This window comes from Mesoplodon bidens, assembly GCF_964165515.1.
Source record: "Mesoplodon bidens genome assembly, chromosome: 10".
Classification (NCBI taxonomy): domain Eukaryota; kingdom Metazoa; phylum Chordata; class Mammalia; order Artiodactyla; family Ziphiidae; genus Mesoplodon; species Mesoplodon bidens.
This window is the reverse complement of record NC_138172.1, coordinates 32,429,300-32,456,857: the sequence shown is the minus strand read 5'-3', so window position 1 is coordinate 32,456,857 and position 27,558 is coordinate 32,429,300. Positions and strand designations below refer to the sequence as shown.

Sequence of the window (27,558 nt, the reverse complement as noted above, 5' to 3'; positions counted from 1 at the left end):
GCTCTCATAATCTGGGTTAGAGGAAAACCTGAGAGGCAAGGCTGAGAGGATAAAGGCTCCATCTGCTTTATCCTCACAACCACCCCATAAGGCAGGTGCATTTTTACCCCCATTTGACAGATGAGGAAACTGAGGACTGGGGAGATGAGGTGACTTGCCCCGGTGACTGATCAGTGGTAGGGCTGGGGTCCCAAGCTGGTTAAAGAAGTAGAATCCAAGTCCAACCTAGGTGGAAGGCTTAGGCAAGGGGCACAGCCTGCCCTCAAGGAGCAGTCGTACTAGTGAGCAAGAGGGTCTGGCACATAATCACAGGAGCTGTTCCGGAAGGCATATGACAGGACCTGGACTAGGGCGGACAGTGGTCAAGGAAGGTTTGACTGCAAAGGAGGGCTGGAGACCTAGAAAAGGAGAAGAGACAGGCAGAAGAAACAGCCTGGGGAAAATGACCCAGGGCAGGACTATACGAGTGAGGAATTTCAAATTCTGCTATGGCTATAGAGAAGAAAGAGACACACAGAGAAAAGAGGTTGGCAAGGGGCCAGGTAATAACTTTGCGGTTTACCTCCAGGGCTATTGGCAGTTTCAAGCAGGGGGTGACAGCTGATCAAGTAGCCATCTCCTGTGAGGGTCACAGCCCATTGCCCTGCAGAACTGAGTCCTCCAGGAGACAGGAGCTCCACTCCCATGACCTAGCAAATCTGCTACCTAGACCAGGGCTGAGGGAGACACTTAGGGGATCACACTTTGTAACTGTACACTCCTAACCTGCCCCAGGTGAGCACATCCCCAAAGGCAGGGGTGCTCACTGTGTACTAGGCTCTGTGCCCAGAACTCTACTTGGCTTCACATTCAAGCCTCACATCAACCCGATTAGGTACTGAGATTACTTACTTCCCAGATGTGGAAACTAAGTCCTAATCAGGTCAAGTGACCCACTCAGGGTCACACAGAAAGTAGCCGACTGAGATCTAAGTTCAGGGTGCCTGAGACCAAAGCCCTGCTTTAATCACAATGATTTAAAAAATCATGCCAATAATAATGCACATTTATACACACATGTGCAGGATTTTCAAGGACATCAAACTTCAGGTACACTAACCTGCTTGTATTTGCATTCTGTCACCAGGCATGCTTCGGCCTTTCTTTGCTCTGAGTTCTCCCTGGCCTGGCCTGGCCTGGTGGGAAACGTCTATGGTTTGTCTGGAAGCTGACATCTGCCCACTCCCTGGAATGTTTCTGACCAGCAAGAGCAGGAAAGACCAGGAAGAGCCGTCCTCATCCTGGAGGACCATTACTTTATCTCTGCCCCCCTCCGGCTTCTAAAACTTGGAAAATTCCCCTGAGCACGAATTGATAGTCAGTTAGAGAAACAATCCCTGCTTTTGTTCACATCCAGAGCAGGGCGTGGTCATCTGGTACAGGGACCTTGAAGCAGCAAGTTCAGAAAAATGTCTGTCTCTATAGGGGCTGAAAGATGACCAGGGAAAATGGAGCCTGGTAAATGGGACATTAGCAGATCTGAGTACACAGTCAACTGTCACAGGCTATGTACAGTCAACTGTCACAGGCTCTGTACAGTCAACTATTAAGAAGCCCAGGGTTCCTGCCTCACTTTAATTTTGCTAGGAGCACCTCCCCCTCCCCAAGCCCCATCCCTTCCTCCCAAAACAGTCAGATGCAGACCCACACTCTTCTCTTAGGGGAAACAGATGATTTAACTTCGCACTTGACAAAATCCCTGGGCTGAAGCTCCCATCAACAGGGAATTGTCTCCCACCCATGTCCATATGGCCCCCAAATAGCCCAAGACCTGCTCTTCCGCAAAATGAATAATAGCCACTATTGACCATGTGTCTAGCACTTCCCAAGCATGGCCATGGGTGCTTTATAGACCCCAGCTCATTTAAGCTTCACAATAAGCCAATGTGGTGAGTATTAGTCTCATCCTACATATGAAAAAACTGAGACTCAGAGCAATTAGGTGATTTGCCCACAGTTCCATACTTATAAAGAGGTGGAGTCAAGATGGCAGGGATCACGTATATCTTATTCATTACTGTGTCCCCAGTACACTCTTTAGGCTCTCAAATACAGTAAATATTGTCAAAAGATTTTGTCACCTATAAATGTGAAAGATGGTGTAAAACCCCTCCAGAAAAGAGGCCAGGGAGCCAAGCCCACTGATCTTGCATTATTTTTCCTTAATCTCAAAGATGAGATTTACATTTTATCTCATTGCAAAAGGCCTTACCCCATGTTTGTATCCCTCCCTCCCTCCATTGCATCCTCTATCTATCCTATTCTTGGACCACTTCTGATTCTGCTCCTGTAGACAGAGAGGACAGGGTATGCTGGGGGTAGGGGTAGAATACAAATATTTATTAAGGACTCACTATGCCTAAGACAGTGAAGATATAATTTATGTCTCCTTCCTCATCCACCTGCTTAGCTTATTGCCTGTAGTCTCTTATTCAACTAAACCAAAATTAAAAATGTTTTCTAACTAAAGCCTGCAAGGGGAAGCTGGTCTTTGCTACCCCTAAAGTTTGCATTTCTAAAACAAAGTAAATAAAACCAGTGGTGAGGTCCCAGAAATGTTGGCAATTTTAAGAACCCTAAACAGCTGTAAAAATGGACTCTGCTTTCTAATACCATGGTAAAAATTAGGGCTTCTTGTGCTATCCAAAGAGGATTATTTTTCCCCACTAACAGAAAAGAGGAATTCACTTACTGCAGTATCTGCCTAATGAGATTCTTCCAATGGAGTCCTTTTAGATCCATCTGCTTAACCTCTAAACCAGATTTACTCTCAACATTTGGACTGAGGAGGAAAGCAATTCACTGTTAACTTGCTACTCAAGGTTCGTTCTTCTCCTTATACATTATGTTGAGAAACGGTATAGCCCATTGATTAGGAGTAAGGATGATTCAATCAGACGTATGAATCCCAGTGCTGCTGACTTCTTCTTTGTGCCCTCGGCAAAGTTACCCAATTCTGGGCCTCAGAATCTCAAAAATGAGACCCCAAAGTTGATGTACACCAAGAATTTAACTTACAGAGCACTGGGCGCACAGGAGATGAGAGAACTTCTGTCGGAAGAATGCACAGGCACCTTCTTCTTTCTGAATGACAGGAAATTTGTGGCTCCCAAATTTCAGTGTCCGTCAACTTCTTTTCAAATTTCTGCAAAGAAAGTCCATTGTTCTGAGAGTCAAATGTCTCCTTGAGGTAAGTATCCCTGTCCCTGCTCCAGACGCCATGGAGACAACAGGCACCTGCCCAATGGAGGGGGAGGTAAAGGGTCAAGGGCAGCAGGTTCACTTTCTCTAAAGTACAAGACAGACCAGCTACCCTGGCCTCCTCACCCTGCATAATCTCTCTCCTTCTCAGAGGGAGAGCCCACAGAACATTGTGCTAGGAATCCCAGCTATTCAGGAAATAGGAAACACGATCTAGAAAAATGAGCCATCACAATCTTAAAACATTTTATTTGATGCAGAAATTCTACGGTACAAAAACATTTTACAAATGTCAGCTGTGGTCTACTATTTACAGAGTTATGTACAAATCAAATAAGATGATAACATTTTCAATGTAAAAATACAGCATACTGCTACAGTCTGCCAGTCAGTGCTCACTACTCCACCAAACCTCACAAAAGAGAAACTTAAAGATGAAACAAAGACAATGGCAATAACCACTGTTCCACAGGCTTTCCCCCCAGAACATAGTAGCAGGGAGCTTCTGCAGTGAAAAACAAAACAAAACAAACCAACAGTGACAATAGAAGTTACCTACTCTCTAAATGAATACATTTGGTTTTTACAAAAGTTTTTGCTCTCTCCAAACTCACTACATTTTTTTCTTAAGACATAAAAAAAGACTCTTGTTAAAAATAACATACGATTACACATTAGCATCATCCAATTGTAACTTTTCATCTAATGACTGGAGCAGCCAACTTTGTCTATGTCACATACAAACAGAAGATAGCTTCTTTGAATCTTCTCAACTGAAATCGTCTTTGATAAATCATCACATATGCAGTCATAATGGTTTGCTTTTGTCAGACTTCTGCTTGTGCAAACCACAGTGCTTCGTCAATTCAGAGCTATGGCTCCAGCCCTTTAGAAATGGAAAAGCCCTTTGAGGAGTCTGTGGTCCTCGCTGAATTTTGGAGAGGAGCCGAACAGCAGGAGGGAAGACAACTGACCAAAATTCCCAAGAGGTCCTCACTCAACCTCTTAGCAAATTAGCCCTTAGCAACTGCTATTTCACCTGTGGCTAAACTGAAGTCTGCACCAGTTAATAATACTGTGAGTCATGAATTAAAAGTAATGCCTAGAGATACATAAAAATAGAATCCAAAATTGGAAATGAGGGGTGGCTGCCACTCAGAAGGTAAGAGCTGGTCTTGAAGAGTATCTTGAAGAAGCTCAGGAATGACATTAGACACATCAGGAATAAGCACCAAGTGTTTGAACACAAGAGGGGAAAAATACCCATATATGACAGAAAACTATTGCCAAGAAAAAAAATTGTGGTAATCAACTCACAAAATGAATTCAGGTGATATACCATTTTTTAAAAGTGCCTTTGTATTTTTAAGTAGTAAGAGAAGCAGGGTACATAAGAATTTCTCTGTTAATCCCCATCCTGAGCTTGGTCTTCACAAGGCACCAATGTGAATAAGGCACCACCTTCTATTTGGGCAACTAAACTGAGTGTGAAGCTGAGAAACAGAAGAGCCGTGAAAATTATTAAGCCCTTGGAAAACGAGCTGTGAGGAACGAGTAGGGGTGGGATTATTTATCACTGAAGTAAAAACACCAGAGCGATGACTTCACTGTGGTTTTCAAATACACGGAAGGTGACCAGCTGTTCTTTTCCCACTACATGCTGAACAAAGGAAGGCTGGTTTGAATTTCTATAAGGAAGATGTACAAAGAACTATCTGATCAGCAGGGTAGGTTACAGACTCTCCTTCACTGAAAATCCAGAATCCCATCCACAGCCACATGTCTGAAATAATTCATGCACAGCCCTGTCTGACACCAGGGGGGTACATGCCAGATAATTCAAACTTTCTGTCACCCACAAAGCTCTGAAATCGGAATCAAAGCTATTGGCTTACAATCAGACTTCTTTTTATTTTCACCCTGACCCTGGAAAGGAGGTGATATAGCAAGGATGACCCAACACCCATAAGGACTCTAACTGATATCTCCGTATACAGTTGCACACCTCCAAAACAGATCAATTCACAGATCATTTAAAACAGAAGACAAAGCATACCTGGCTCTAGTGGACACTCAGGATTCCTTGCCCTACCTTCACAATGCCTGCTTTCCTTATTAGGTCTTGGCTTAAGCTCAGAATTACACATCATCTAAAACAGTGATTAAGCCAAGAGCTAAAACTATAAATAAGGTCCTTCAGGTTGTGGAGTTTAAATGAAATTGCTCCAAGTGTCATATTTGTTAAATTGGGAGAACACAAAGCTGATTTTGAAATTAACAACTGGCTTGCCTTTTTCTTAAGACATCATGAAGTGTGAAGAAGCAATCAAAAGATTTCAAATATATTCACAATCATATCAAATTTCTTTAGGGGAGCAATGGGTAAAAAAAGCAATCTAGCTCCCGGCTGCATTTAGTAAGAGCATTTTCTGGTGGCACCAGACATCTGTAATTACCATGGATGCCTTTCTTTTCAAATCTTATAAGTAGAGGGGGCAAACTGACAGCCATCGGGCCAAATCAGGTCCACCCATCTGTCCCATTGGGCCTGAATTCAATTTAAAATTTTGTTTTTAATTTAGTTGTCAATACTAAAAAAAAAAAATCAGAATTTTTCATGTAAACATCCAGATTCTCAGGTTCTCTTGAAAAATGGGACAATCAGGAAACACTGCATGGTCACAAGTGACTGGACTGGCTGCTCCCTGCAGGTGGGACAGAGGGTGTCCATTTGCCACAGTCCCCACTATGCCCTATTGTCTCTCTGACACCGAGAGAGCATGTCACTGTCATTTATCATTACACCTTATTTATCATAACACTTGCTACAGTGGGGCCCCCTGAAGGAACAGCATCTGTTAAATAAGAGCAGCACTCTTTACCAACAACATAAAAAAGAAAAGGCTAATAATCTTCTCATTGGCATTGTCCACCTCCCTCCAATAAAGACCCAAAGAGCCAAATTAGTGTTGAGGTGCTTGGGGACTGCAGGGTTTTCTCTCTTTAGGGAGAAAAGTGTGACATTTCTTCTCTGGGAATAAAATAGCCTTTTCCTTCCTTTGTCTCTTCTAAAGGAAAAGATACTCAACTCTGAAAAAAGGAAAAGTTCTGAAAATCACATAACCCCACAACTTTGGGGCAACAGTTTTCCTGTTTATCTGTGCTTAAATGAGGTAACCTGAGACTAGGGTTTTTTTTAAATGACACTAGTAGCTATAAAGTAGCATGACTAAACTGTGACAAACATACATGAACTTAAATTACTATACATTGATTCCAACGATGTCATCATTGCCTAGGGCATTTTTTGAACTTCTGATCTGGGACTGTCCTCAGTTATTATTAATATGTCAACCAAAAACTCTGTCTGATGATTTACTGCCCCATCTCATTTGGGGCTCAAAATACTATTACCTGGCTGGGTCACCCACCTAAGTACCTGGGCCTGGACCTGAGTGACTTCTCATTCTCTCCGGAGATCGATATGCCTCAAAGGCCCAGAACTCAGCCCTCTAGAGGACTCCTGCCCCAGTATGACTGGGCTGGGCCCATCCAGGTAGTCCCTGTTGCTTGTAGCTGACCTGAGAGAAGAACATACCTTTTCCTGGGCTTTCACCTCCTTGGTCACTCTCTTAGCAAAGCTGACTGTGTCAAATGCTAATGTGTCAGATGCGTCAGATGTGTAGGGCATTGGTGAGTTAAGATAAACAACTAGCTCCCTAACTTCAACTACCTGCACTGGTCTCCTGTACAGAGGACACCATCAGAGCCACAGAGCCTTTTGCTCTCAGGATGAAGGCCTTTCATTAAGATCATCCCTATATTCTAGTTCTTGTTTCCCCAATGTCTAAACGCCTGTGACTTGGCAGAACCTTTATCTGAATTCTGTCCTATCATTTTCACTGTCCACTCCATTTGTGAGTCAAAAATGCAGCTCTGCTTAAAATAAATGTTTTATTCGCAGCATGAGATGGGAGGGTTAAAAAAGAAAGGTGAAACTAATAAAACCAGGGAGTTGAACTTCTCAACTATTCAGATTTGGGCATTTATGCTGTCATTTCAATACTTGGTAAAATAGAGTTTGAGGGGCTTCCCTGGTGGCGCAGTGGTTGAGAGTCCGCCTGCCGATGCAGGGGACACAGGTTCGTGCCCCGGTCCGGGAAGATCCCACATGCCGTGGAGCAGCTGGGCCTGTGGGCTGTGGCCACTGGGCCTGCGCATCCGGAGCCTGTGCTCCGCGGCGAGAGAGGCCACAGCGGTGAGAGGCCCGCGTACCGCAAAAAAAAAAAAAAAAAAAAGTTTGATTCTGCTGAACATCACAATCATTTGTATTTCAAAATAAGTACCCAAACCCTAAATCCAAACTAAAGCATCACCTGATTTTGGGACTATCACAATTTTCCCTTCTATTTTCATAATAAGTGAGCTTATTTAGCAAGCTCGCTGCCCACGCTCATGGAGTCCAGTTGATGTTTCCTCTCCAGTCCTCCACACTGTCCCTGGGGCCACTTTCTCAGAGATGCCTCCTTTCATGTGCAAAGTTGAGTATCCATCCTAAGGCAGCGCCTAATGGTTCCTTTGGGGCATGCACCATTTCTTGGCTTCAATAAGAAATCACTCTGAAAATGTTCCAAAGTGAATTTTCGTACATTAATAGGACTGACCAATCTCCTTCACAGAACATATGCCAACAATGGAATGGCAGGACAGTCACGTGTGGGCAGGAGCTCTGTGCTCATCTCAGATTCCACGGTGACAACATGGAACATCTCTTCTCCAACAAGATGCCTGGTTTTATGGGGGAGACAGTTCTGCAGCCCACTTGTCTCTCCCTCAGAGCAGCTGCAGGAAACTTGATGCCAGAGAACAGACAAGCACGTTCTTTTCCCAAGAAGCTGCCAGCTGCCTTTACAGAGCAGGGAGTGTGGCATTTGCATCAAAGATAAATGCAAACTTCTTCTTTCCATCAGGGGGGCAAACCTTCCCTTCCCCACCTGCTGGGCATGAGCCTGGAAGGAAAAGTCCTGCCCTCTCTACTTCCCATCCGGCCTTGGGATGTTTCTCAGTGTCCCTGCTTAACACTGGTCCTATATGGTGAAGCAGTGAAAACCAGGGTCCCTGGTAGGGGTGCTGAGAAAACAGGGTGCCAAAATCCAGCAGCATCTATGAGAAAGGTGGAAAAAGACACTCACTCCCCCTCAAGGTCACGGGGAGGAGGAGGGAACAAGTATTTTCCCTTTGGAAACAAAAATTCTGTACAGAAGTCATTCATAAAAACAAAACATTTACTTCTCCTTTTTAAAGCAAATTCTTTCCTCTTAAGTTCTCAATACCTATTTTTGGCAGAATGGAGCACAAGGGACAAATCTTTCATTGGGTAAGTACAACAAAAACAAAGTGAAAACTGATTCACAGGCTGGGCTGTGGGGGGAGTACTTTAAGATTCAAGAATTTAATGATTTCAGGTCCCATGTCTTCCAAAGATGATACTCAAAGAGCATACTCATCTTTGTAACAATCCCTTCCTTTTCACCTTCTTAAAAAGAGGTTTGTCATTAGTCAAAACAAGTTCAGCAGATTAAGTGACTACCACCTCCACCTACTGCCGTATGTCAGTGGATTCGGATCCCTAACATTCCGGACACAGCTTTAGACCAGAGGCCAACCAAAGCAAAAATTACAACTTCCAGTAATACAGCCCAGTTGGGTATCAGTCTCTTAAAAATAAACTTCCAGGCACCAACATCTGAGATTCAGCACAGTAAATATAACCACGGGAAACCTCGCAGGGAGATCTGGCCCCTCCATGATGCCTATTCAGATCAAGATGTGGCCCTGGTGCCTTCTGCACATTGACCAACCCATCTCAGAAAGAATAGTCTACTTGGTCAGCCTGGCCCTGCGGCTCCCTCCTCTGCCAGATATGCCACCCGCTAATACATAAAAACTCATTTTTATGAAAGGTGATTGAATATTCAGTCACCTTCTTGACCTTTGACTCACAGCTTTTTTAACACCCATGGCATTGTAAATGGTATCATAAATTCCACATCAAAAATGGAAAAGAACATCTATAACAACATGGATTCCAGAGAGACTGGCACTTGATTTCCATGGCTGTAGTGGCACCAAAAGTGCTTTTTCCACAAAGCATTTCAAATCAAAGTAGCCAATAGTGAATAGGCAAAGTTTGCACAGATAAATTAAGTCTGAACAATCAGTGTGGGCATTTTCCTGTTTCTCTTTACATGTTTCCTCCCTACCTCTCAGAATTGGCTCTAATCCAGTCTGACCCAACATGGCAAGCTGCTGTCAGACATAATGGACATGCCTTTCAGAGCTCCACATGGTTTCAGAAAACTGGAGACTGCCAATATACCTGGTAGAGAAGAGAGGCAAGGACAGCAAGTACTGGCCAGGATTTCATTCTGAATATCCTTGTAAGAGACCTCAGCTCCAAGTGGGCCACGTACCCAGAGAGACGAGCTGGGGAACCAGAGAGAGGCGGCAGCTAAAGTGGCAATGCTTAGACTCTTCGTTTCGTTACAAAGGAGCGACCGCGTGGAGTTCACCAGTGTAGCTGCAGCAACCAGGTTCTGCTTTGCATGCCCCAGAGGCGAGGAGCTTGGAAGGAAGGGCGGGAGGGTCCTCCTCACCTAAGGAAAGAAGAGAGGGCAGAACCACATGTCATTGCACTTCAGTGGGCTGGACACTCAGGCCAGAACGAAGCTGGATCTGGGTTTGAACCACACACTTTGTACAAGTGAGGCAGGCATCCCAGTCAGCTCAAGACTGGGCATTCGCACCCTGCTAACAGGTTCTAGTTCCCTTAGCTGAGGATACAGGGTTTGCATGCATGACTCCAACTAGTCATAGGCACAGTAAGAGTAGCTCCAGACAGCATCCTGTGAGGGTTCCCTGGGGAAGCAGGCCCTCCTACCTGGAGCCTGTGCTGAGATAGGATGGAGAGAATACTGTGCCCTGTGAACCCCAGGTTCAATACATGTGGCTTTAAAGACTTGGGAAGGTGGGGGTGGTGAACATCACAAGTCCCAACAAAGATACAGGTCCACAGACCCTCATCTGACACCCTTGGGGACCAATGTGTTTGGTTTGGTTTGGTTTTACAGTATTTTTTTTTAAGTCTTTACTGAATTTGTTACAATATTGCTTCTGTTTTGTTCTGGTTTTCTTGGCCACGAGGCATGTGGGATCTTAGCTCCCTGACCAGAGATCTAACCGGCACCCCCTGCATTGGAAGGTGAAGTCTTAACCACTAGACCACCAGGGAAGTCCCGGGCCCAGTGTGTTTTGGCATTCAGATGTTTTCACAGTTTAGAAAGGTGACATAATGAACATACTGTATATTACATAAGATGGTACCAGGCAGCTCACCATAATTTATCAACAGTATTTCTGCAGCTCACACATGTGAACATTCCCATTACCTGGGATCAGTAGAGACTATGCATGGAGTTTTGTTATTTCCCATCGGGCTGCCGAATAAATTTGCACCGAAATTAGCAAAAAGCTTTCCTGGATTTTGGACTCATGGGGCAAGGCCGTGGAGTGCATCAGGAACCCGACCCACCGACCCACCCGGCTCCCGCGCGCCTTACCCAGGCCTGAAGAGGACGACAAGCTCTCCGTCAGCGAAGACGTCTCCGTTTGGTCCGTGGAGAGCCCTTCCATTAGGGGCAGGGACAACTCGGACGAAGGCACGGACGAGTCGTAGATGCCCGAGTCCCGTGGCATGTCTGAGGGGCCGGCGGCTTTCACTGCGTGCAGCAGGGGCCGCAGGACCGCGCTGGCGCCCGGAACGGGCCCGGCCTCCGCGTCTTCGTCCGGGCCGAACTGCGGGCCCTCAGAGTGCGGGTCGGCCGGCGCCCCGGAGCCAGCGGCCTCGGCCTTGAGACAGAAGTCGCTCTCCGGCCCTGGCTTGCACAGGACTTCGTTTAAAACCAAGCCTGAGTCAAACTTCTTCAGAACCGGCTCCCGGTAGCGGAGTGGGGGGAGATGGAAGGGAACAAACTGCTTCTCAAACCAGTCAGGCTCCTCGTCGATAAACTGGTGCATGTTGCAAATGGCGACGTATAGCGAGCGGCCCGATTTGCTCCGGAAGTAGTTCCTCCTGCTAATGCGTCCGGGCTGCAGCCCCGGCTCCTGGGGGCTGAGGTCCTGGGAATGCAGGTGGGAGCAGAGCTGGGGAACGTGGTCCATGAGTTTGTACTTGGTGCTCAGGTCCAGGACGCCGGGAACGTCTCCCTCGCAGGAATAATCGAAGTAGACGGCGATGAACTTGCTGAGCGCCGTGGATGAGCTCTGCTTGGCTTGACGGAGCTTCTCAGCGATGGTAGACACCGCCACCAGGAAGAGCTCCCCTTTCCCCGAGCCTCGGGCGCCTCCGGCGCCTCCTTTGTGCTTGTAGTTCTTCTTATCTACGAAGTATTTCATGCCTTTGGAACACACCACGATGATGAACTGGGACTCGTGGATCTTCTGGATGACCCATTCCCTCTGCCCTTCTCTGCAGAGGCTGAAGTCTTCCCACAAGTCCAGAGCGACCTGGAAAGTGAACAGGGAACCTCACTCACCTATACAGCTTAGAGAGTCGAGTGACAAGAATGGGAATGTTACAAGAAGGGCACATCATCTGCCCCAAATCATTACTAGCACTGCTATATGCAGGCTTCGGGTTGCCCAGTTCCAAGGAACAGCTAACATTCCATGGGCGACCATCACACACAGGCCCTCTGTATCATGCCCTCATTTTAGCATAATGTGGGATCGTTACCACTCCCACCCTACAAGTGAAGAGACAGAAGCACAGAGCATCTAGCAACCCACCGAAGTTACGTATCACATGTGGGGCCTTCAACTGACTTATTAGAGTGTGATAGGGAGCATGGAATACAGAGGCAGTGGGCGTGGGTCTATCTGATGAGTGAGGCTGCCTGGATGGGGGGGCAAATCCTGGAGAGAGAGCTGGAAGGTGGTGATAGACGGGTGTGGGTGAGGGATCTCAAAGTGGGCTGGGAAATGGGGTTCAGGTCTGGATGCCAGAGTCACCCGCCCATGCTGCTGGCTGACTCAATGACAGAGTGTGACTGACAAAGAGGACCTCCCTGGCCTCTCACACAGCCCCGGGGTCAGCCTGCTGTTTACCAGGTGATCAGTGCATGGAGAGGAAGGTGATGAGCTGCCGTAACATGGCCATTCTGGTTCACTCACTTGGAGTGACCGGCAGCTCTCACCACTTCTCAGTAGTCTACAGGGCCACGTCCCTACGAGGCCCCTACGAGGCCCCTACGAGGCCTTTAACCCCAAGGGGAGGTCTCATAGGGAGTTTGGGGTGGGGCACTGACAAAGAAAAGAACACAAGGTATGCGTGGCCCCTCAGAGGGCTTCACCTTCTCAGACCATCTTCATCTGATTCTGCTGAAAACGTCTCGGCAATTGTATCAGCCTCTTTCCTTCTGTAGTTCAGAAATTAACTCTCAGTGCCTATGCCCGAACGTGGCAGCCACAGTCCCTTATGTGGAAGGGGGCTCTGAAATGACTTTGCCTTCCTCTTTTGCTCTAAAGTGTTACCAAGGGAAGAAAGCCCCCAACATCCCTCCAGTTGCTGAAAATAATCCTGAATTGTCTTACATTTTCCTTAATTCTCACTAACATTATGCATTCTGAAAGCTAACTGGGAATATATACCAAGCACTTTAAAAATGTTCCTATCTGACCCAGCAATTCCATTTCCAGGTATCTACCACTGGAATGGGGCAAAATTGAAATAATGAGATGTTTAACAATTTGAAAAAACTCAATTATGGTGACTCATTAATATGGATCAAGAGTCTGTTTAAAACTGCTGTTTACAGAGAACTGCTAAGAGTGTAAAAAGTTACTGAGTGAAGAAACAGAAAAAGATCATTCCAATCCATCCAAAATGCAAAACTATATGTATGAGTTCATCTATGCAGAAAAAGACTGGAAGGAAATACAGCAGTTTTAACTATGGTTCCTCTATTCTCCAGGTTAAGATTACCATCCATTTTGAAATTTGTCATCCTTTTCTAGATTCCAAATTTTCTATTACACTCATAACTGGAAGGCTTTCCCCCCCCCCGCCCCCGAGGCTAGTCACTTACAAAGTAGAGCAGAAGGGTTGTCAGTATCTGAAGACTGTGTGCCACCAGTTTTTCAGTACACAGGCTGATCTGCCAACGTCTAGACCTTCATATATTAGGAAACCCGGCCAGCCTTGTAAACATGCTTAACTGACACTAGGGGACAGCCTCACCATGTGAAGAGAGTCTAAGAAACCCACCAGTCCTCAGTTTCAAAGCACAAATAACTTCCAATTACACAATTATTGTACAATTCTTGCATTTGTAAGAAACAGTGTACCTTCCATGAGAGCTTCAAACTTCACTCTAAAACGAACACTATGACATTATAGAAAAGCTACATATTAACAGCTTAACTCAAGAGAACAGGCAAGAAACCAGAGGAGACCATTTGAGTACTTAACATATTACTGTTTTCCCTTATTAGCCAAACTCCCCACAAAAGCTGTCTAAACTCGCCTCTTTACTTGCCATTCTTTCTTTGACCCTCCAGTGCTCTCCAGGATGTCTTGAGTGACCTCCTCCCACCAGCCCCATTGCATGCTCCCAGGACAGCTGCCATTTCCTCCACCATCCTGTCCCCCATTCCCCCGAGGTCTTTTTAATGCTTAAAACACTTCCTGCCAGGTGGGTGCCACTCAAGGCTTTTGAGCAGGAGTATGACAGGGTTAGAACTAAGTGTCAGCAAACATTTAGTGCTGGTGACAGGTAGGCCAGGCTGAAAGAAGAGTGCAAGGCTGACCCTAGTTTGGAAGCTAGGCATTTCGCACATGTCCCGCCCAGAAAAAGAGAAAAGACTTTAGATTCCTCACCTCACAGCCACAGAAGTCCTGGAGGAAGTAAGCAAAACACTGGACGACGTTCATGTGATTCTGGCCATCTTTACTGGAATAGCAGAGGAAGACCTTGGGCCGTGGCCGGAGCCTCTCCCTGGGAAGTGCTGTGATGTACGTGGAGGACTCAGAACTCTCTTCATCTAAATGTGAATATATATTTTCTAAAGTGGAAAAGAAGATAGGGTTGGCGCCCACGAGCAAAGCTCTGTCCTGTTCCCTATGACTCGGGACCTAATGCTGTCTTCAAGAAATAACAGTCACCATGTCACCTAGAGCACTCCCAGCTCCCTAATTCCACTAGCCCCTTGGGTCACCTCTGGGAATGGGACAGCTAGTTTCTGCAGTGGAGCCAAAAATGGACAAAATTTGTTCTTCACCTGAAATTGACCTCGGGCAAGCCAAGAGCACTGCAGCACCACCCCACCCTCTTGCAACTGAGTGCACCTACTAGATCATTAAGCATCAGCAGAGGTGACCTTCTTTAAAACAAAAAAACTTTCATTGAAGGTTTTTTTTTTTGTACAAATTACAAAGGTAAAGTCCATAAATCTTAAGAGTACATCTCAATAAATTTTATCTAAGAATACACCTGTGTAACCGCCACTCAGATTAAGATATATTTCTAAGTTCCCCAGCAGCTTCTCTCCCGACGTCAGACTTTTATAAGTGATAAAGCCCTACCTCTCCCCTTACTCACACCTTTAGTCTTCCTTTATGCTCCTGAATTTAACATCCTGAGTTTAAGAGAACTATGCCTGTCTTTTTAGTGGCTCCTGAGGTTCAAAGTCAAAGTTTTTAATTCTGGGAGCTATAGCAGCCAGGGAACTCACTACATGAGCTGTGTGGCTTCCCCGCCGCCTGCCTGGAGGGACCAAGTGCTCCCGGTCTCCCTCTGTTGGCCCTAGACCTGCCAATATGGGAAGAACACACCACACAAAGATATACCTTGCTGCTTCTTGCGGCACATCACCGTGAAGAGCGTCGCAAATGCCGATATGACAACCAGGGGCACAGTGATGGCAACAGCTCTGATGGGCCCAGCCCACTGGGAATACACTGGGAAATGTCAAAGGGAAGGCTTTTAGACTTCAGCAGTGTAACAGGTTCAAAGAGAAACAATTTTTTTTCATTTTTAAACATAAGCCACATAACAGGTTCTAAGACTCCTTGACCACTTTTCTCTAGTACTGATTTGGTGATTATAAAAGTATTCATTTTAAAAGACTGTAGAAGACAATTCAGTAGTTAGAGTCTGCTGAGACAATAAATACCTCTGAGTGAGAATTTGCCTAGGGAAATCTCCCCTCCCACCACTTTTCTTCTGAGGACAATTGACTATTTATTTAGTCCCAGCAACACACACAACACCCTGGCTTTGATCTTCCGGGCATCAACATTAGGGTAGAAGGAAAGTCAGATTTGATGGAATATCATTTAAGAGTGAGGCTCTCAAGGGCTTCCCTGGTGGCGCAGTGGTTGAGAGTCCGCCTGCTGATAGAGGAGACACGGGTTTGTGCCCCGGTCCAGGAAGATCCCACATGCCGCGGAGCGGCTGGGCCTGCCTGTGCTCCGCAACGGGAGAGGCCACAACAGTGAGAAGCCCGCATACCACAAAAAAAAAAAAAAAAAAGAGTGAGGAGCTCAAGTGTTTTCTTTTTGTAAACCATGAAGTACAGAAAGTATCAAATACCTTGGTCCACTCTGTAGTCCAGAGGCAGCATTTCCAATAAACAAACAAAATCTTACCTGGTTTTAAGGCATAATGCATCACTTTTCTTGTCATATTAGTGTCATCCACCAGCTGCAAAACAGAGGATGCTGTATTACTTTTTTAAGTGATAGCATCTCAACAGATTTCATTCATTCTTCCATCTGTGGGCAGTGGGGCGAGGGAGAGGAGAGCTGCTGCGGTCTGTGATCATTTTCAAGCTGAGATTAGATATTAATAGTCAGATACATCTCTATATATACTAACCAATACCAATACATATAGGATGGATAAACAACGAAGTCCTACTATATAGCACAGGGAACTATATTCAATATCCTGTGATAAACCGTAATGGAAAAGAATATGAAAAAGAATATAGGGACTTCCCTGGTGGTTCAGTGGTTAAGACTCCATCTTCCAAGGCAGGGGATGCCGGTTCAATCCCTGGTCGGGGAACTAAGATCCCACACGCCGCGGGGCAACTAAGCCCACAACTACTGAGCCTGCACACCTCAACTAGAGAGGTCGCATGCCGCAACTACAGGGCCCATGCACTCTGGAGCCTGCGCTCTGGAGCCCGTGAGAGACGCTCACATGCCACAGTGAAAGATCCCACATGCCGCAACTAAGACCCGACTCAGCCAATAAATGAATAAATGAATGAATGAATGAAAGAATAAATAAGTAAATAAGAATATATAGGGAATTCCCTGGCAGTCCAGTGTTTGGGGCTCCATGCTTCCACTGCAGGGGGCGTGGGTTCAATCCCTGGTAAGGGAACTAAGATCCCACCCGCCATGCAGCATAGCCAAAAAAATTTTTTTAATTAAAAAAAAGAATATATATATATTTATAACTGAGTCACTTTGCTGTACAACAAAAATTAACACAATATTGTAAATCAACTATACTTCAATAAAATTTAAAAAGAATAAAAATAATAGGGCTTTCTTGAGTTGTACGTACCTCAATTATATAATCCCCAGGAGATACATTTTGAAGGAGGCAGCTAGTTGTCTCTGTGTTTTGCTCCTGCAAAGAAACAAATAACACTTTAAAACTTTCTTCTTAGATAAAGGTCATCGGGATCCCTCTCTTCTGTCCTAGAACTGAAGAAGACTTGCCACCAGTTTCAATCATGTTTTCAGAAGATGTCAGTTGGAACAGAAAGCAACTGTGCTTATCTGCCAGGGTATCTGAACTTCATTTTGATAAAAGGCCCAGGAGAGCCTGGGACCCCTGTCATATTCTATGCTTGGCTGGTGGTGCCCTGAGCAGCAATTTTTTATTTGAAGACAAAGAAACCAATTAGGATGCCTTTTACTTAATAAAAGGATGGGGAAAGAAACTACACTTCCATGTTTGGGCATATTTTATTTGCCATAATTTTAACTTGAGCGGAAGGTCAGTGACTGAGGTGAGAGCCAGCAGGAAAACAAAACTCGACACACAGGAGCATATCTACTTCTGCCACTATGACCAAAAACCTCTCTTGGTGCTCTCATGGGGTAATCTAGCAGTCTTGTGAACTTCCATGAAATATTCCCCCCCACCACCACCACCTCTAGTTTAAGAACTTGGTTACTGAATTTCTACTTCACCTTGGCCTCTTTGTAAAATCACTAGCCACTGACATGCTAGTGGCTTGGCTCCTAGATGAGGTTTTTCTCACTTACTAGCTGTGAGGCTTTCAGCAGCAGTTCAGGTGACCTCCCTGGGCCACAGGTTCCCCAGCTCTAAAGTGGGGATAACAGCATCCTTTGTTCCATTGAGCTGTAAGGATTCAATGACCACAAAGCTTGGTAACTGGCACACAGTAAGCACCTGATTCATGCTTAAAATATGGAAGAACAGGGACTTCCCTGATGGTGCAGCGGATAAGACTCCACGCTCCCAGTGCAGGGGGCCCGGGTTCGATCCCTGGTCAGGGAACTAGATCCTGCATGCTAAAACTAAGACCTGGCACAGCCAAATAAATAAATATTAAAAATTAAAATATAGAATAGACCACAACTACTTCATTGTTTCAGTTCCTTGGTAATACTTTATCTGCTACATCTCCACTGGGACAGCTAGGGTAGGGATAACTAGGGAGTGAGGGATGACTCAGGATGGCCCTGAGACGCACCCAGTGATAACATTTTGGAGTATCTACTGACAGCTCAGAATCCACAAAGCCTAATGTTCACATTGAACCATCCAAATTCCAGGGCCCCAGGGGTCATTTTAAAACACAGAGTATTCCTTTATGCACACCTAGCAGCTCACCTGTTTACAGGTCTTTCGCTTGAAGGGTCCTTCGTGCTTGAGCTTATAATGAAGATAGAAGAAACGGAAGCCAAAGGCATGGGGTGCGTGGTCGAAGGACACCTGCATGTCTGAACCGTGCTGGGTGATGTTGAGGTTCCGAGGCTTCCAGACTGGGAGGAGGAAGGACCAGAGTGAGCACCCCGAGGCTGCCCTGACACCCCTAGAGACTTGACAAACAAGGACAGCTATACTTACAGGGTTTACAGGCCAGGTTGTCCGGCTGCAATAGCAGGTCACAGGCTATTAAGAAAGATGCATATTTTTAGTTTTAGTACAGTTTGACATTTTCCTCATCCAACAATTCAATACAATATAAATATATGGCACTGGGTATTGCTGGAAAGAATGTAAAATGCATCAACTGCAGCAACTCAACAGTGATTTTCAGTATAGCTCAGTTGTATCTTATGAAAATTTGAACTGTATAATATAAAGTATTAATGCAGTTCACTTTATGCCACATAAATGGAAACAATATGAAAGTCAGCCAGATTTTAAAAGCTTCTTAAGCATTAGATAATCTCAAGGCCAAAGGCAGCGAGACCTGTGTTCATGCTTCTGCCCCATGGGGGCTCTGTTTTAGCTGTAGACAGAAATAATGCCAGCCCCTGCCCCAGCAACTGTAGACTGTTTAGGCACAAGAGAACTTTAGAGTGATCCTGATAATTTATCTTGAGGTTATTTTAACCTTAGCTAGCACTCTAACTTTTGATGGAATATTTTTGATGGAATCTTTTTGATGGAATCTAAAAATGACATCCAGGCATCTACTAAGTAGTAGCAACAGTACTGAAAACCAGGCAGCAAAGGCAGTAGCTTTGAAATAGGATTTAAATGCGATAAAAACACAAGAGAGGTGCTATATGCCATGTTGCTAACCCAGGGAGAACCGTCTGGAAAATGATCTTACAATGCCAAGAAAATCAAAGGCAGCATCAAGGTCACAATGCACTGAAATGGTGATAAATGCACCACCTGCCTCACCCCAAAATAGACATTGATTCCAATAAGGAAAATTAAATCTTAAAGTAGGCGAGTTTTGATTTAAGCAAGCTTTCCATAAACACATTCTTTGAGTCCTCTATCTGGTTGTTATGTGTAAGACATTGAAAGACGCTATAAAATGTACATGGTCTCTGCCCTGTGGAATCTTATTTTAATTAAGAAAATGAAATCAACTGTTATGAAATGACTTTGCCGCATAGAAAACAATCACAGTTTAAAAAAAAAAGAAAAGAAGAAAACAACCAGAGTAAGAATTCTGCAAAGGGAAGCATGGATGTAGGCTGACGTTGAGAACAAAGACATCACAGAGGGATGAGGACGGCAAGCAGGCCACATAGGAGGGGGTGTCAGATTGGACAACCATCCAAGGCCTGGAAAGATGGACCAAGAAGGCAAGAGGGAAACACTGGGGTCCAGAATGCCTGGGCACCAAATTCATCAGCAATTCAGGCTGAGGAAAGGCACACCACACCGTGTGCAGAACAGATGGAAAGGGAGAGCCAGACAGAGAAGGGAATCCAGCATGGTTGGCTTGAGAGTGTGTACGCTCAAGTCAGGCTCCTTGGGGTTCAAATCCCAGCTCCCAACAGGCCTTTAACCTCTCTATGTGTGATTCCACATCTAATAAGTGGGGATGGTAAGATTAAATTCTTTGGAGGGTTGTTATGGAGGTAAACGGCATTACTATTTGGAAAATGTTTAGAACAGAGCATTAATATTTGGAAAGCATTTATTTAACATAGATGTTAAATAAATAAACTTTCTAGAACGAGGTAACCTCAGGGATACTGCTTAATTTTCTTAATCTAATCCTGAAAATGACAGGCATCACTCACAGAGGCCAACCTCCTGATGACAGGTACACGATAGAATCATTTCATGCTCTACCCTTTACCTTGAAATCAACTTATATTTTTTATTCCGTCTTTTTAAAATCAAAGTATTTTAATACATGGCTATCTTACAGCACCTTCAAAAAAATCAACCACCATGTCTACTCCAGAACAAGCCAGGAATGGGTGTCTCTGGTTAGATTCACACTGTCTGGGCCAAATCTTAATTCTAAAAATTGCTTTTCTGGATGCTTTTTCTCTTCCCCATGCTAGTTTCATACTAGTATTTCATGTGCTCTTGAACACATCTCTGTCAAAAAGTCATTAAAAGCAGGAGAAATGTCTCCCCACGGGAAACAGGCAGGAAAGACCATACTCACTGCGGGTTCTGAAGAAGAAAGGGTGATAATTGCTTTCATTTTTAATGGAAGGAAAAGGGACAATCTTTACAAAGTAATCTGTTTCAAATTTCATATTCAGGAAAGGTTGAGATTCCACTCCCTAAAAGGAAACAAAAATACACGTGATGTCACGGAGAAATCACCCATCCCTCCACCAGGCGAGAGCTCCGGTCTGCCCTGACGGTCATGCAGACACAGTTCTAGGGCTGGGGGACGTGTTGCCGGGGGGGAAGGAGGAAGTCCAGAAAGTTTCCTTTCTGGACCAAGTTTAGGTTTGGACCCCTAACTGAAAAGGAAGATGGGCACCGCTGTCTGTTCTTTGGCAATGAAGCTGTGGCACAAAGTTGGTGGGGAGGAGCCTACATCCACTCCTGAAGGCTCAAAGCCACCTTCCAGGACTGCTGCTCCAGTGTGTAACCCGAGAGGTGTGTTTGTTTACCACCAAGAGGTGCTGGAGGGTTTCTGGGAGTGCAGAGCAGGATCGCCCACCTTGGCAGGTGGGGTGGACCCCACAACTCCTTCTCCTCCAGTTTCACAGGCTTTCAATAGACCATTCAGCCCCCAGAACAATGGTGTGTCTTCAGGAGCACATTCCCCGCGTGTGACTTACAGTTCGTTTGAAGCTACTGTTGAGCTGCTTCGGGTCCTTTAGAATCAGTTGTTGGCACTGTCTTCCCTCTGACTTCAGCTCCTCCAGTATTACCCGAAATCCTTTTAGGAATTCGATGCCTAAGCAAAGCAGAATGCTTTTATTAAAAGTGGACCTAATTACTTCTGAACGCACTTCCCTTCCTCCAAGATTACCATCCTCTCCACCTACACAACAGAGTTAAAGGAATTCTAACTCTAGCCAGAATATCTGAGCTTACAGAAAGGAAAAATAAATACCCTGCATTCCTCTGGTACAGGCCAGGTGATTTTCTCTGTCCCACCACTACTAATTAATAAATCTCTCATCCAGCCAGCCAGTGCACAAACACCCATTGCCTCTATGACATTAGGGTTCATATATTTAGACTCAAGTCACAATTGATCATAAAAGTCTGCAGTGGAATATATAATTTCTAGGTCATTAAACAAGGTGTATTCAGCTGATGATCATTCCCAATGCTGACCAGGGACTCCCCCAAACCATGTTTCAAATACTTTTCATTTTAGTCCTATATTTGCTTGCATGTTTCACTGAGCAACCGAGAAAATTCCCAACAAAGTGTGTGTCTGCACACAAGGGGTTCCTAGGCTTGAGATTAAATAGTTTAGGAGAATGCCTATGTGAGTTACAAAGCAGTTCTTGCTCTAATCATGCCTGAAAGGCCGACACCCAAGAGCTGCCCAGTGTGTGCTCTTCATACAGCCCTCAGAGGCCCCGAGACGCCCACAGCGCCGCTGAAAGGCACCGGCCCAGCCTCCCGCCACCTGAGCTTCCCCTGCTGCACGTCCAACTAGCTGCTTTCAAAAGGATTAAGCTCTGATGGCCACGAGAGCCGGTACTGGGGCTTCGTATCCCATGGAGACTGGAGTGGTCCAACTGCAGCTGGAGCTCCCCGAAGCCGGCCTCAATTGGTGAGATATCGATTTCGCATTCTTTCGGAACACTAGACAAGGAGACATTTTCAACCCTTCCCCTCCCAGGGCAAGAATAATTACACAGGATGCAATTAACCAGGTGGGAAAATTATCAATGGCAAAGGCCAGGGAAATCTTTTTCTCTTTCGAATAGGTTCTCCAATCCTGTAATTATTTAATGAAGAGCACATATTTTATGGTGGGAAAGGCAAAGGAGCTACAATTAGAGCTTCGCCATTTAGGGGGTCAGAGGACAGAGTGTGCAAGTGCGGACCCTGCCATGTTGTATTATTTCAAGTACAAAGCTTCCTGCGGGGCTGAGTGCTGGCTGATCCACAGTCCGAGATTCACACATGCTGACAAGATCTAAGGCTTTTGACCAGCAACTATTTAGTAGCTCACAGGAACTTGTCTTTTGAGATCCCCCATTCCCCCCAAAGACTTCTGAACAAATCCTTATTATTTATACTAAGATTTAATTCATGCAATGTCCCCAGAACTGTTTAACAAAAGCCAGGTGATTAATATGATTATAAGACTGTACATCTCACAATTACATAAAAACTCATCAGCTGGGGTGGGAGTGGATGATTCTAGTTCTTATCTTTAAAAGACCTGCCTAGAAAACCACTATACCGAGTATGGGAGTGGAAGTAGAGGCAGTAAATGTAAATCTTATATCATAGTAACACCTGTATCACAATACTATTAACATCTTGTAGTGATATAATGTTTAGCAATTTTATACGGCAGTTTCCCGTAAAGGAACTTACCCATAAAATCCTCACAACCACAGGAGGAAGTATTATTGTCCCCACTTTATAGATGAGGAAGCCAAGGTATACAGACACTAAATGACTTGCCCAGGGTCACAGAGGGATTAAATGGCAGAGATGGGATCAAACCCAGAGTGCTCTTAACCCATATGTTTTTCTGTCTCCCAAGGAGTCTCCTTGTTAGAACCTCATAGACACTGATAGAACCTGTCCAGCCATTCCCACCCACAAACCATCATGCAGAAAAAGCACATCTTTCTGCCTTCACTGTTCCACATTTCCGTTTTCCTCACATCTCTTACTTTCATTCTACAGAGGGAGCCTGCAATGTGTCAGGCCAACCCCTTAACCGTTTAGGCTTATGTTGGAATGACTACTTCTCTCTTATCCACAGAGGATATTTTTCTTTTTAAATGTTAAGGTAATGTTCTTTTTGGAAAACCCATTGGGTTCAGACCCAGCAGTATTTACATGGATTAGTGAATCAGGCCCACAGGTCTGATCCATCCTCCCTGTCTCTGTACTGAATCTGGTTCCTCTGAGATTTATCTCATTCAGATTAAGAAATTCAGAATTTATTTTACTTTTCCCTCGGTCAGATTTTTTTTTTTTTGCGATACGCGGGCCTCTCACTGCTGTGGCCTCTCCCGTTGCGGAGCACAGGCTCAGCGGCCATGGCTCACGGGCCCAGATGCTCTGCGGCATGTGGGATCTTCCCGGACCGGGGCACGAACCCATACCCCCTGCATCGGCAGGCAGACTCTCAACCACTGCGCCACCAGGGAAGCCCCAGATTTTTTTTTTTTAATTCTAAGATTCGGTGGCAATGTCCAAGGAGCAGACCTGAGGACCAGGTTCTGATGATGATAAAAACAGCCACTGTTTTTTAAGAGCTCTCTTTAGAAATGTACCATGTGTGTCTCTAATTCTTTTTCTTTTTTCTTTCTTTTTTCTTTTTTTTTACTCTTAACAGGTTTATTGAGGCATAGTTGGCATACAATTAATTTCATATTACAGAGAACAATTGCATACACTTTGACATATATGTACACCCATGAAACTGTCATCACAATCAAGATAATGAACTTATCTATCACCTCCCAAGTCTTCCTCATGCCTCTTCAGAGTCCCTCCCACCCCTGTTCCCAGGCAATCACCAACCTGCTTTTTGCCACTAAAGCTTTGTTTGTATTTTATTGAATGTGTCATCACTCAGCATGCACTTTTTTGTCTTGCTGATTTCACTCAGAAAAATTACTTTGAAATTCATCCATGTTGTTAGGTATATCACTGTTCCACTCCTTTTCATTGCTGGGTAGTGTTCCACTGTATGAATGTACCACAGTTTGTGTATCGGTTCATGTGCTGATGGACATTCAGGTTACTTCCAGTTTTGGACAATTAAAAACAAAGCTGCTATGAACGTTTGTGTACAAGTCTTTGTATGGACATATGCTTTCCTTTCTCCTGGGTAAATAGTAGTCAAATGGCTGGATCATGTGGTAATGCATGTTTAACTGTTTAGGAAAATACAAAAACGTTTTCCAAAGTGGTTGTGCCATTTTACATTTCCACCCTCAATATTTGTTTTTGGTTTGTTTTTTTTTAACTTTTATTGGAGTATAGTTGATTTACAATGTTGTGCTAGTTTCTGCTGTAGAGCAAAGTGAATCAGTTATACATATATCCACTCTTTGTCTCTAAGTCTTACAACAAATCAAGAGGCACAAGAGGCAGTCATGTACACTTTACAGATGGGGAAGCTGGGGCTCAGCCAGATTTAAATGCTTCTTTTGAAAGGTAGATTCTGGGTTCAAACCCAGGCCCATTTGAACAAATGGGCCCTCCCCAGGTTCCATACTCAACCACCGCATCCTCTCCTGTGTGTCATCAATTCATTAAAGAGGACAAGCAGATGGAACCCTAACCTGGATCTGGCCAGATAATGTGGGTTTGCTCTTTTCTCTTGGTTTGTTTTAGTTTGCTTTTTTTCAGCCCACACAATTTTTTTATTTTTATTTTTTTTTATTTTTTGCTTTATAACAAATTTAATCAGTTATACATATACATATGTTTCCATATCCCCTCCCTTTTGCGTCTCCCTCCCACCCTCCCTATCCCACCCCTCCAGGCGGTCACAAAGCACCGAGCTGATCTCCCTGTGCTATGCGGCTGCTTCCCACTAGCTATCTACCTTACGTTTGGTACTGTATATATGTCCGTGCCGCTCTTTCACTTTGTCACAGCTTACCCTTCCCCCTCCCCATATCCTCAAGTCCATTCTCTAGTAGGTCTGTGTCTTTATTCCTGTCTTACCCCTATGTTCTTCATGACATTTTTTTTCTTAAATTCCATATATATGTGTTAGCATACAGTATTTGTCTTTCTCTTTCTGACTTACTTCACTCTGTATGACAGACTCTAGGTCTATCCACCTCATTACAAATAGCTCAATTTCATTTCTTTTTATGGCTGAGTAATATTCCATTGTATATATGTGCCACATCTTCTTTATCCATTCATCCGAGGATGGACACTTAGGTTGTTTCCATCTCCGGGCTATTGTAAATAGGGCTGCTATGAACATTTTGGTACATGTCTCTTTTTGAATTATGGTTTTCTCAGGGTATATGCCTAGTAGTGGGATTGCTGGGTTCAGCCCACACAATTTAAATAAAAATTCAATTCGTTGCCAACATTTAAAAATTGTTGATTTCATGGTTTCTCATGAAAACTGGAGTTTTCCTGAAAACACACACAATGTGCCAATGCTGGGCCCACACATCTCCTTGTGGCCACAGAAATCACTGATGCTGGATACTGAAGCCATTATATCCTTGGATAGGCCACCCGTCCCCCCAACTTCTGCTGAGACACATAGGCCAAGGCCTCAGTGCCATTTATCACCCTCACACTATTATTTTACAAACCCACATCTCTCTCAATAACAGCCAAGGGAACAAAAGACGAGCCATGGGCACAACATGAAGCCGCATGCATGTGCAGCAAGTGTATACAACCAAGTAGCAAGTGTGTCTGTGCCGAGGCACACCTAAGCTATGCTCATATCAAGACCCACCTGGCCCTGGAGGCCACCACGCTTGGGACCCGTCCTGGGCACCAGCCACCATGGTGGACTCCATTTCGACCACTTACCGAGGGCTCCTGGGGACCAAAGAACGGTGACTGCCACTTGATCGTGGCAAGCATACTGACTGATGGTGATGTTCTGGGCATCAGCAATCACGTGCTTCCCCACTGGATTCAAGTAAGTGGTGCAGTCTAGAGAGTTGGGAGAATGAGAACAGTTATATTTAAACATTTATTTATTCTCTCCGTGTTAATCTTCTCAAATTACGCAGGGCATGTTCGGAGTTAGCCAAATCTATTCTGTCTAAAGATGTGTGCCTAGGGACTTCCCTGGTGGCATGGTGGTTAAGAATCCGCCTGCCAGTGCAGGGGACACAGGTTCGATCCCTGGTCCAGGAAGATCCCACATGACACAGAGCACCTAAGCCCGTGCGCCACAACTACTGAGCCCACATGCCACAACTACTGAAGCCTACATGCCTAAAGCCCTTGCTCCGCAACAAGAGAAGCCACCGCAATGAGAAGCCCGCACACCACAACAAAGAGCAGCCCCTGTTCGCCGCAACTAGAGAAAGCCCGTGCGCAGCAATGAAGACTCAACACAGCCAAAGGTTAATTAATTAATTAATTAAAACTATATATATATGCCTGAAATTATTTTTAAAAAAAGACATGTGCCTCAAAGCCCACAGATGACATCAAAGGTTGGCTGTTTGGAAAACTGTAAGATGCTGCAGTGGGGTTTATTTATACCACCACCCCCTCCCCTTGAGTTAAATTCTGGGACAGTGGTAGGAGGATTATGTAAAGTCTGGAGTTTGTATGTGTATCAGGCATTCATTTTTTACTACTATGACATTTTACCTAAATCAATAATAATTTACATCAGTTCAATCAGTTTTTAGCATTAAAGAGTGATCTGAAGCAAAACAATGGCTAAGTAATATGGGGTTTGTTCATTTTCAGAAGAAACCTCGAGGGCAAGGTGACTGGGAAAAAGGAACGCATAGGAGGATGTGAATTCGTAGGGTAGTGATTCACAGCCAGACTGTTAAAGAATCCAATTAGGACCTGCCAAAGGGACTAACTGATTTCGTGATAAGCAAAGCACCTTCAATGTTAACTAGCGTGTCAAAGGTAAAACCTTTGTTCCCAAACACCACCTCATCAAAGACACCCACAACACCCCCCAAATCCAAACAGTCCCACGTTGCTCGAAAGACGAAAACCACCGATTCTTTGATTTTGTCTGAGGACATGACTCACTGCCACCTGCCAATGCAGCAGCTGTGCCACCTGGTATTGCTAAGTACACTTTCAAAGTCTAAAAAGGATCCCTAAAAAGCTGCCAGAAGCTTCCAGCCAGACCCAGTGGGGGGACCTCCCAGGATGGCTGCAGGCTGTTCCAGCCACTTGTGCATGGAGAATCACAGACACTAACTCCTAATTCTTACGCTGCTTTATCTTGATTTCTTTTCAGTAATTAAACTTGAAAACTTTCTTTAGTATATGATGCAAAAGGCCTTCCATCACATTCCAAAACTACTCATTACCCCTCTGAAGTCAGGGTGTTTTGGGGGTGAAGCATTCAGAGGCATTTTCTAAGAAGCTTAGTGAGTCTGCTGTATGCCTGTCCCCCTGCTCCCCGTAAACTATACCACACACT

General features: G+C 44.8%; 1 protein-coding gene across 1 annotated transcript in view; it reads right to left on the bottom strand.

The window, feature by feature from the left end:
• Window positions 1–3,511: 3,511 nt before the first annotated feature.
• Window positions 3,512–27,558, bottom strand: part of IL17RD (interleukin 17 receptor D) — a 67,511-nt gene continuing 43,464 nt past the window's right edge. The window contains exons 3-13 of the mRNA XM_081247243.1: window positions 25,959–26,084; window positions 21,071–21,189; window positions 20,440–20,560; window positions 18,417–18,461; window positions 18,180–18,331; window positions 16,878–16,943; window positions 15,947–16,001; window positions 15,146–15,256; window positions 14,177–14,361; window positions 10,860–11,805; window positions 3,512–9,896 (exon numbers count right to left, since the gene is read on the bottom strand). Of these exons, the coding sequence (XP_081103369.1) occupies window positions 9,784–9,896; window positions 10,860–11,805; window positions 14,177–14,361; window positions 15,146–15,256; window positions 15,947–16,001; window positions 16,878–16,943; window positions 18,180–18,331; window positions 18,417–18,461; window positions 20,440–20,560; window positions 21,071–21,189; window positions 25,959–26,084 (2,039 nt within the window). The 3' untranslated portion in view covers window positions 3,512–9,783. The remainder of the gene's footprint in view (window positions 9,897–10,859; window positions 11,806–14,176; window positions 14,362–15,145; window positions 15,257–15,946; window positions 16,002–16,877; window positions 16,944–18,179; window positions 18,332–18,416; window positions 18,462–20,439; window positions 20,561–21,070; window positions 21,190–25,958; window positions 26,085–27,558) is intronic.